We start from the raw sequence: 11,711 nt of genomic DNA on the forward strand, positions 1-11,711 counted from the left end.
AAATTGTAAGAGCCAGTTTTTGAGATTAGCGTGCAAGTTTCTACATAAAGTTCTGACTTGAATAGAGTCATTGTAAAAAAAAAATATATCTTGTTAAAAACAAAGCTTTTATTGAATTAAGGGAAAACAAAGGTTCAATCGCTGACATATATCTCAATATTGCAAGGTTTATCTCCCATTTTTCTATATGGGAGAAAATTAAATAATTAATTACCACTAATTTATTAACCACTTGGATTTTTTTTATTGTATCATGTGTTATCTTCGAAAATGAATAACCGTGTAAAGTTTCAACTTGATTCGAGCATGGTAAGTGGAAGAAACAAATCTAAAAGAATCCACCCAGACAGACAGATCGACAGACGAAAAGAGTTCACAAAAGCTTATTTTTAAAAAAAGTTTATTTTGTTCATATAAGAGATTTATAAACTTTTTATGTTGTTCAAATTTGTATTTGCTATAAAGACACTTGATGATACATACATATTATCATACATATCATCATTTGTTTCAGCACCTAGCTTCACTTCTATATAAATACACTTGATGATACATACGTATATCATACATATCATCATTTTTTTCAGCACCTAACTTCACTTCTATATAAATACACTTGATGATACATACATATTATCATACATATCATTTGTTTCAGCACCTAACTTCACTTCTATATAAATACACTTGATGATACATACATATTATCATACATATCATTTGTTTCAGCACCTAAATTCACTTCTATATAAATACACTTGATGATACAAACATATTATCATACATATCATCATTTGTTTCAGCACCTAGCTTCAATTCTGTATAAATACACTTGATGATACATACATATTATCATACATATCATCATTTGTTTCAGCACCTAGCTTCACTCCTATATAAATACATTTGATGATACATACATATTATCATACATATCATCATTTGTCTCAGCACCTAGCTTCACTTCTATATAAATACACTTGATGATACATACGTATATCATACATATCATCATTTTTTTCAGCACCTAACTTCACTTCTATATAAATACACTTGATGATACATACATATTATCATACATATCATTTGTTTCAGCACCTAACTTCACTTCTATATAAATACACTTGATGATACATACATATTATCATACATATCATTTGTTTCAGCACCTAAATTCACTTCTATATAAATACACTTGATGATACAAACATATTATCATACATATCATCATTTGTTTCAGCACCTAGCTTCAATTCTATATAAATACACTTGATGATACATACATATTATCATACATATCATCATTTGTTTCAGCACCTAGCTTCACTCCTATATAAATACATTTGATGATACATACATATTATCATACATATCATCATTTGTCTCAGCACCTAGCTTCACTTCTATATAAATACACTTGCATGGCAAATCGGATAAGTTGGCCCGGGGCTATATCTCATCAGCACCACGACATCAACACATCTCTTCTTTTTCTAAAAAGTTAATTTTCTAAACATTTCAACTTCTCAAGAGATTTAACTCTTCCCTGCAACAAGTAGGTCATTGAGAACAGATTGATTAACTCTTTCTCTCCGTAATTATTTTCTATCATTCCGATAGTATTATTCGTTTTGCTCATTTGTATTTCACTTTCCTGTTACGATCACGCTTCAATAACTTTTTTGTTTGTTTGTTATCAGAAAATGTTATGTTTGGTATTGAATTACAGGAGAAAGCATGCTCTTTTTACACAACACAAATTAAAGTTTATAAATCCAAAAACCAATTTAGTTTAATGGGAGTCAAATCAACGTTGGTGTCGTCAGTTGCGAGAGAAAGAGTTAATGAGATTTAATTAATTCGAAAAAAAAAAATATTACCCCCCCCCCCAATATATTGTGAGGGGCTTTGAACCCCTGCCCATCACCAAATGTATATTATAACACGCAACTGCAACATTACGAAAATGCTTACTTTGTGGAGACGTCACGTGAAATCAAACAATATGCAGTCCCTGCCAGATGAATTAAACCCAGATCAAGTGACCGCGTAACGCCATTTCAAATATTTACACACTGGAGAGATCAGGCAAAAGGGAGTGTAATTCTTGAGAAGGTCAAAATTAAGAGAAAAAAAAAAGACCGCAATCCTATAAGATTTAAAATCTTGCTGACAGTGACCCAGATTTTCGACTCCGCCCCCTTCCCTTTTTTTTATTTTGGTATGGAGATTATATTCGCGTGTCAGTATGTGTGTGTGTGTGTGTGGGCGTAGATGTGACGGTGTGTGTCCCTTTCTCTTTCCTGAACATAATTATGTCATCTAGATCTGTCATTAACAGAGCGCTGTCTTGTCTGTTGCTTCTTTTTTTTTTTCTTTTGTCCTTATTTTTTTTTTAAGTTTATATCAACTCTGTCTGTCTGTCTGTCTGGTAAAAAAAAAAGTTAAGCATGTTTTTTTCCCAAACTCATTTTTGGATCAAGCTCAAACTTTGCACAATTATTTATTGGCGTAGACAATGCATGGAAAAAAAATTAATCAATTAATTATTGGTAATAAATTGTTTTCTTTGATACAAAAAAGGCAATCAATCCTTCAGTATTTAAATACATGGCTAAACATGTAGGGTTTGGTCCCCTAGATAATCGAAAACGTCATTTCTCTCACACCCATTCCCATATCAAGTTTTAACTTTAAACATTTATTACAACTAACAAAACATAAATCAATTAAAAATTAAGCAATAGTTTTAATAAATAATTATTTTGTTTCTAAGTATGGAGTTCTTTCTCTTAGATAAGCTTTCTCTTTTTTCAAGTACTATATATTTTCCTTGTTTAAATCAACGGTTTTGTTGTCTCTTTCAAGAAGTCGCCCCTACACACATGTACAATTTAAATCCTAAATTTGACAACAGAAGACTTTAATCCCAAACAAATATTTGGTGAAATTGTTTAAGATAGACTTAACACAAAACTCACAGAGACGCCAGACGTAGACTGCGACCTGGTCATGCTACAACATGGGTTTGTTTTCACCATAAATTTGGGTTTTTCAACTATTACGATCCGACTCACATTCTTTATTCAATAAAATACATTAACATATAAAAGGAATTGAAAGCGAAATAGAGACATGTGTGGGCGATATAAGGTAATCAAATGAAAACTTTTTAAAAGGTAGACTGGGAGAGATTATGAAACAAATAGATAAAACAAATATTGTCTATTGACAGATCCTTGTTGCATTACTTTGTGCTGCAAACGAAAGGTCTGAGTAATGTGATTTTATAGTTCTTAAAAGTGAAAATATATAGAGCTTATCGACACAGCAAACACAACTAAGCTCGGGCCTAAACTCCAATTTAAAAAAAATACTACTCTACATAAGGATTTGAGCCCAATATGATGTTTAAAAAAGATATTTCTCAGCGACATTCAATAGGCTCAAGTCTGTCATTTAATACTATTGAGATTCAAACTAGAAACATGAATCCTGTACACAAGCGAGGATACTGTATATAGGTAAGAGCAGTGCGAGCTAAGTTGGATCATGCCACACACGAACGCATAGATCGCACAACAATTCCACACGCAAAAATACCACACATGTATATCACACATAAAATGAGCGGCTATGATTTACCAAGCCTGTAATCTATCCATCCATCCATCCATCCATCCATCCATCTATCTATCTATCTATCTATCTATCTATCTATCTATCTATCTATCTATCTATCTATATCTATATCTATCTATCTATCTATCTATCTATCTATCTATCTATCTATCTATCTATCTATCCATCTATCTATCTATCTTAGATGGCTGCCTGGTCGTGCGGTTTGTGCGCTTGACTGTCGTTCGGATTTATCGATGGTCTCGGGTTCAAACCCTGCCCGCTCCCATCCCCCGTCGTCCTGCGGGAGGTTTGGACTAGGAAGTAAATTATCTTCAACTCTGAAGGCACATCCTAAACATGTAAAACATTTTTTACATCTATCTATCTATCTATCTATCTATTTATCTATCTATCTATCTATCTATATATATATATATATATATATATATATATATATATATATATATATATATACTGTCATTCTGTCTGTCTGTCTGTCTGCCTGTCTATTAATGATAATCAATGGAATGAGTGGTACAAAACAGAAAAGGGGCGAGCATAACAAAGGGAGAAAACTATACCTCAGCTACTTGCAGAAGTCCGATGTTTTGATCCTGAATGTTTTCATCCTATGCCTCTAGGTTTCTGCTTTGGTTTATTGCCCTTTAAAAAAAAGAACTTCTATTTGACCGTATCAGGATCTAACATTCAGAGTTTTGGTCTCATTCAGAATCGTTTGAGAACTGCAAAGGTTATTCCAGTTGTGCTCAGGATACATCAAGCTAATTACAATGTACAATGTAATACGCACAATTAAATAAAGGGCAAAGTGTCACTTGTAACATGAAGTCATGTATTTCAACATGCCCAAGCACGCGTACGCACACAAACACACATTCTCGCGTACACACACAAAGCTAATCCAAACAGGCACACTTTGTCTCTGACACACACAAAGAACGAATACATTAGAATATTAAGTTCAACTTTTTTTTTTTTTTGACGACAGTCTCCCGCCTCGACTCTTTCTTGTCCTTGATAGGCTGTCTGGCCGGCAGGTATGCGCTTCGTAGTTTTGTCACGTGAGTCTTAGAGTTCGCCAGATGACTAACGTCCTGCAGGAAGTCTGAGCTAAGAGGTCGTAATCTTTCTATCAGATGGAACGTCCGAGACTTGTAAGACAAAAACTTTTGGTCTTTTGACCCTTTTCTGATTTTTTTGAAAATGGAATCCGTAGCCTTGATGAGAGGGGTCTTTTGACCCTTCTCTGATTTTTGAAAATGGAATCCGTAGCCTTGATGAGAGGGGTCTTTTGACCCTTTTCTGATTTTTTTGAAAATGGAATCCGTAGCCTTGATGAGAGGGGTCTTTTGACCCTTTTCTGATTTTTTTGAAAATGGAATCCGTAGCCTTGATGAGAGGGGTCTTTTGACCCTTCTCTGATTTTTGAAAATGGAATCCGTAGCCTTGATGAGAGGGGTCTTTTGACCCTTCTCTGATTTTTGAAAATGGAATCCGTAGCCTTGATGAGAGGGGTCTTTTGACCCTTCTCTGATTTTTGAAAATGGAATCCGTAGCCTTGATGAGAGGGGTCTTTTGACCCTTCTCTGATTTTTGAAAATGGAATCCGTAGCCTTGATGAGAGGGGTCTTTTGACCCTTCTCTGATTTTTGAAAATGGAATCCGTAGACTTGATGAGAGGGGTCTTTTGACCCTTCTCTGATTTTTGAAAATGGAATCCGTAGACTTGATGAGAGGGGTAAAGGATCCAAAGGATCCGATAGTTTGAAACAGTGATGCCTAACCTAATTCGACGTGCGGGCCATTTTAATTTCCGACACTTGGGCCACATGACCGAAAAGGTACAAAAACGAAATGAAATTGACCTGAAACAATTTTATCAGAAACCTGTGGCTCTAGTACTTACATTAATTAATGGGATAGTGGAAGTTTATCTTTGTTTTTACGCGTTGGAAAATGGCTTCCCGTCTCAACTTAAAATATGAATATCATGGTCGCTACGTTTACCACCGACTCATTTATTTGTCTCTTTTTGGTAAATATACCCATCGATCCTCCTATCTCTTGGCATAGTTTAACAATATTTATTCACAGCTCAAGGCAAGAATGGCGTCAAATTTGTTTTATAATGCCGTCTATATGTTGTTGTTTCTTAAAAAAAAAAAAAGCTACATTTCCTTTACAAATCAAATATCTTGGATTTTTATCATGTTTCCCCAAAAAAGTAAAGATCCATTCAATTTCTCTAGTAGATCCTAAATTCAGAGTCTACTTGTAGTTTCTTCGGTTCTCCTATTTCATAAACGTACACATTGTACTACACATATTAAATATCGTGGTACCAATCCATCAGAGAAAAAGTGAAGGCCCAAAGTAGGTAAAGATACATTTTTCAAATTTTTTTTCGGAGGAAGGGGAATTTCTACACTGACACTTTGTGCTTACGGTTCGGTGGGCCGGATGGAGCCCCGTCGCGGGAAGGATCTGCGGGCCGTATTTTGGGCATCACGGGTGTGAAACATTGCTTCCTCTATGATAAAGGGACATTCCTTGTTCCATATGCTAAAACAAATTTGTACAAATGCTCCTTCTTCCTCAGTGCTATTAGAGCATGGAATGGGTTGTCTGAGTCAACCAGGAAAACCAGTGGCTTGGCAGAATTTAAGTCATTAATTAACATGCATGACTAGATTGACATATGAAATGCGTACGACGTATTCATCTTTCTTTGAGGTAACGTCTGTATTTTTATAAAATAAGAAGATAAGATCAACGCACAACAAACACTTGTACAGTGTACACACTAGCGCTTTCAACAGCCTGTGTGTTGACCGGATTTTGCCAAACGCCATTTCTGGTCCTTATTTTCAAGACATTGTATCAGGATGACAGTTTAAAGCCCCTGCGGGCAATGGCGTCATGGGATCCGGAAGTTCAGCGGAGGGGGGGGGGGGACTATGACGTCAGAGTATGAGGGTCGTTCTAACGAAACGGGAGCTAACTAGATACTTCTCACTGAAGTAATATTACGTACCGAATAGGTCTACAAATACTAAATTTAAAAAAATCAAACAAGAACATAAAACTAAAATGTTTCTTTAATCTTGGTTAGGCCAATATTAGAATAATATCCTCTTTGGGACACCTCAGCTCAAGAAATCATTAAGAAACAGATCCAAAATAGAGACGTGAGATTCATAACAAATATTCACACCTGATTAGAGTAACACCTTATCTTCTTATCTTATATGATACAGACGTTACTTCAGAAAAGATGATTACGTCCTATGCGTCATGCATTTAGTCATGCACCTTATCTTCTTATCTTATATGATACGGACGTTACTTCAGAAAAGATTATTACGTCCTATGCGTCATGCATATAGTCATACACCTTATCTTCTTATCTTATATGATACAGACGTTACTTCAGAAAAGAAGATACTTACGTCCTATGCGTCATGCATTTAGTTATGCACCTTATCTTCTTATCTTATATATATGATCCAGACGTTACTTCAGAAGAGAAGATGCGTACGTCCTATGCGTCATGCATTTAGTCATGCACCATTAGTAAAATCACTAAATTTAGAAACTCTTCAGGATAGAAGACTTAAAAGTAAAGTAGCAATTACACATAAAACACTGAACCATAATCTTCAAATACAGAAGAAAACAACAACTAATTAATACTCATACTCATAATATTAATACTAATTAATACTCAGAAAGACACAAAGATAAAGGCACATTACTTGTTCAACATGCTAGGACACATATTTACAAATTCTCCTTCTTTCCTAGTGGTATTAAAGCATGGAATGGGTTGCCTGAGCTAGCCAGGAAAACCAGTGTCTTGGCAGAGTTTAAGTCATTGGTTAATATGCATGACTAGATGCATGACGCGTAGGACGTAATCATCTTCTTTTTTTAAGTAACGTCTGTAAATTATAAAATAAGCTAACACGAAAGCGCTACCTAAATAATTGGTCAAAAAGACACAGAGATAAGGGTACATTTCTTATTCCATATGCTAGGACAAATTTTTGTAAGTGCCCCTTATACCCTAGTGTCACTAGAGCGTGGAACGGGTTGCCTGAATCAGCAAGGAAAACAAATCATATAGACAGTTATGGCCTTAGGGGGTGGCAAGTGGGGAATCCGCCCCAGGAACCGCGCCTGAGGGGGGGCCCGCAATCGGATATTTTATAGTCACCAATTTCAAAAACCAAATCAGTTTTCATAAACTAGGACTTGTTACTCAATACTTTCCCAGTATTTTTATGAATGAGAGAGGAGACATAATATTAGAAGTGTCCGATCGTTTTCCGTTTTACATTGCTTCTGTTTATGCAGAACAATTACACAACAGTCTATAATGTACTTACGTAATGTAGCTGCGTCATGTTCTATGTTTTGTAGCAAAAAGATAAGGCCCACAGCGTAGAGGCGGGCATACTGTATTGTTATAGTTACAGCGTTAGAGACGGATGAGCCCGTTAGCGTAATGCGTTTACGGTAGATATTTATAGGCCTACTCTACCCTTACGGCTAAGGGCCCCGCACATGATGCTCGCCCAGGCCCCCAGGGCCCCGCGCACTGCTAAGGCCGCCCCTGCATATAGAAGACATTACCTCTCTAATTAACATGCACGACTGGATTAACAATTTTTTAAGGAACGTCTGTAATTTATAAGATAATAAAGTCTTCTTCTTCGTTCTCAATATGATAAGATAAGAAATGATTTGAATGTCTAATATTTTTATTGCCCCAAGATGAAACCAAATTTTCGTGGGGCAAAAAAAAAAAAGAGGGGGGGAGGCGGGAAGACGAAGGTTATTACTGATGAGGGACTAATAAAACAAATCTTAATATAAAACACGAATTAATGTAAAAACTTTTTAAGCGAAATGAAATGTCTGCATGAAATAAACAAGATGGCTGTCATTGTGAAATTCATTACAGGGCAGGGTCACCAAACTGGCACACCCCATAACATGCCAATCATGAATGGTTACCCCTTCCCACCCTCAACTATATTCTCACTGCCAACCTCCTCCCCACCCCAATCCTCCCCCCCCCCCCGCAATGTTGTCTCTAATAGACGGACGTGATGACGATTTATATTATCTAGAGCTCCTTATATTTTTTTTTTACAAAGCGTAAATATGTCTGTCTGTCTTGTCTGTCTGGTAAAAATAGTGTACACGTTATTTCTTCCACACCCATTCTCGGATCACGTTTAAACTTTTGCACAATTATTATTATTGATTGGGGTAGACAAGACATAAATCAATTTAAAAAATTAACCATCACAGTCAAATAATTTGATACGAACAAGGGAAATTAATCCTTTAGTATTCACAGATATCGCTAAATATGTAGGGTTTTGTCCCCCGAGAGACTTTAAAAAAAAATGTTTATTGTGCATAACAAAACATGAATCAAGTTAAAAATTAACAAATTAGTCAATTAATTATTGGTAATTATTTATTTTGTTTGATATTTTATTCTTTATTTTATTTATGATTTATTTTATTATAATTATTTCCCTTTTTCGATATCCAACAAATTTTTTTAATGCCACAATTTAATTATTTTAAACATTTTAATTGATTTACACGTTGTTCTCGACAATGAATAATTGTGAGCAAAGTTTCAACTTGATCCGAGAATGGGAAGTGGGAGAAATAACGTGTTCTCAAATTGTATTTGTAGGTCAATTTGTATTTGAAGAGAATAAGTTCATGTAAGATTTGTACAAACAACACTAAAATTAAATTATTCTAACGCAATTGATTGCATATTGCTGACTGTACAGGCTAAAGAGTACATAAATACATGCCTGGTTGAATGTAGGCCTACATGCTCAATAGTACATAAATGCGTGCCTGGTTGAATGTAGGCCTACATGCTCAATAGTACATAAATGCGTGCCTGGTTGAATGTAGGCCTACATGCTCAATAGTACATAAATGCGTGCCTGGTTGAATGTAGGCCTACATGCTCAATAGTACATAAATACATGCCTGGTTGAATGTAGGCCCACATGCTCAATAGTACATAAATACATGCCTGGTTGAATGTAGGCCCACATGCTCAATAGTACATAAATACATGCCTGGTTGAATGTAGGCCTACATGCTCAATAGTACTTAAATACATGCCTGGTTGAATGTAGGCCTACATGCTCAATAGTACATAAATACATGCCTGGTTGAATGTAGGCCTATATGCTCAATAGTACATAAATACATGCCTGGTTGAATGTAGGCCTACATGCTTAATAGTACATAAATACATGCCTGGTTGAATGTAGGCCTACATGCTCAATAGTACCTAAATACATGCCTGGTTGAATGTAGGCCTACATGCTCAATAGTACCTAAATACATGCCTGGTTGAATGTAGGCCTACATGCTCAATAGTACATAAATACATGCCTGGTTGAATGTAGGCCTACATGCTCAATAGTACATAAATACATGCCTGATTGAATGTAGGTCTACATGCTCAATAGTACATAAATACATGCCTGGTTGAATGTAGGCCTACATGCTCAGTAGTACATAAATACATGCCTGGTTGAATGTAGGCCTACATGCTCAATAGTACATAAATACATGCCTGGTTGAATGTAGGCCTCGTCATTCTACACAAATTACAGTACATGGTTGGACATGATTGATTGTACACGACTGATAATTAATGTTATGATTGATAGTACATTACTGATGATACATGGCTGGCCATGACTGAGCATTCATGGGTGTACATAATTAGTTGTATATGACTAAATGTACATGAATGATTATACATTATCGTACATAATTTATTATACATTATTGATTTATATGACTGTACATGTTTATACCTGATTGATTTTAAACAATTGTGCATGATTCTGACTTTAATTTACTGGTTGTGCATTATTGATTGATTGACTGCTCATGATTGATTGTACATGATTGATTGCTTACGATGCTCTAATAGCACTAGGGAAGAAGAAGCATTTGTACATGATTGATTTGCAATTGGCCGAAAGTACATGGTTGATTGTTCATGATTGTGACGGTGCTGGCATACAAGACGCTCTGTTGTCATTTATCCTAGTGACTCAATCTTATATGATACAGACGTTACTTCAAAAAAAGATACATTAAAGTCTCAATAAAACAGGTCACCACGTCTGCGTCTGTCATTATATCGTCTGCGTCTGCCATTTTATCGTCTGCTCCAAGCAGGTTTTGTTTTCGTATTTAATCGCTTTTTATGTTAGCAATAGTAAAAAGATACAAGTGTCAAAAGCAGTAGGTGTAGGCCTACAATTCAAGCGTACATGTCGAAGGTGGGGCAGGTAGCAGTAGGAGCGGGAGGGGGGAGTGTCATCACTTAAAGGGCGTGATCTCTCTCCCCCAAAAAAAAAAAGATTTAAAAAATAAACAAAGTAGATAACTCTCACTGCATCTTGCTAGTGGGGTGTCCTTTTCTATAGCATTCACCTCCCATGAACACAGGAACGGCGGGGGAGTTGGGAGTTGTTTTTTTTAATAGAAAGACATTTATTTTTAGGACCCGCTGAGCAAGTTGAATAATCAAAGCTGATGTCGGAAAGAAAATGCTAATCAGCTGTCAACGCCTGCAAATGTCACATCAGTAGATAACTTCCCTTCCCTAAAGTTTTGTAAATGACATCATATATGAACATGTTCCCTCCATGCAGATGAGGATTAATTGGTCACACTATTGTTGTCCTAATATGTTTAAGGATGAGGTAGCGGGCCGTAAGAGTAGTGCCATTAAGGATGAGATAGCGGGCCGTAAGAGTAGTGCCATTAAGGATGAGGTAGCGGGGCCGTAAGAGTAGTGCCATTAAGGATGAGGTAGCGGGGCCGTAAGAGTACTTCCATTAAGGATGAGGTAGCGGGGCCGTAAGAGTACTTCCATTAAGGATGAGGTAGCGGGGCCGTAAGAGTACTTCCATTAAGGATGAGGTAGCGGGGCCGTAAGAGTACTTCCATTAAGGATGAGGTAGCGGGGCCGTAAGAGTAGTGCCATTAAGGAT

The 11,711-nt window shown here is 36.2% G+C and overlaps 1 protein-coding gene across 2 annotated transcripts in view; it reads right to left on the reverse strand.

Annotated features, from left to right (window-relative positions):
• Positions 1 to 4,420, reverse strand: part of LOC106053628 (uncharacterized) — an 81,619-nt gene extending 77,199 nt beyond the window's left edge. The window contains exon 1 of one of the 2 annotated variants that reach the window (XM_056038107.1): positions 4,206 to 4,420. Coding sequence is in view for 1 of the 2 variants with exons in the window: in XM_056038105.1 (XP_055894080.1) it covers position 1,975 (1 nt within the window). In the remaining variant the exon portion in view is untranslated. Of the gene's footprint in view, positions 1 to 1,974; positions 2,130 to 4,205 lie in introns of those variants that run through there. The other variant, XM_056038105.1, reaches the window with a different exon arrangement.
• Positions 4,421 to 11,711: the final 7,291 nt, after the last annotated feature.

The sequence above is a fragment of the Biomphalaria glabrata genome, chromosome 8 (assembly GCF_947242115.1).
Source record: "Biomphalaria glabrata chromosome 8, xgBioGlab47.1, whole genome shotgun sequence".
Lineage (NCBI taxonomy): Eukaryota > Metazoa > Mollusca > Gastropoda > Planorbidae > Biomphalaria > Biomphalaria glabrata.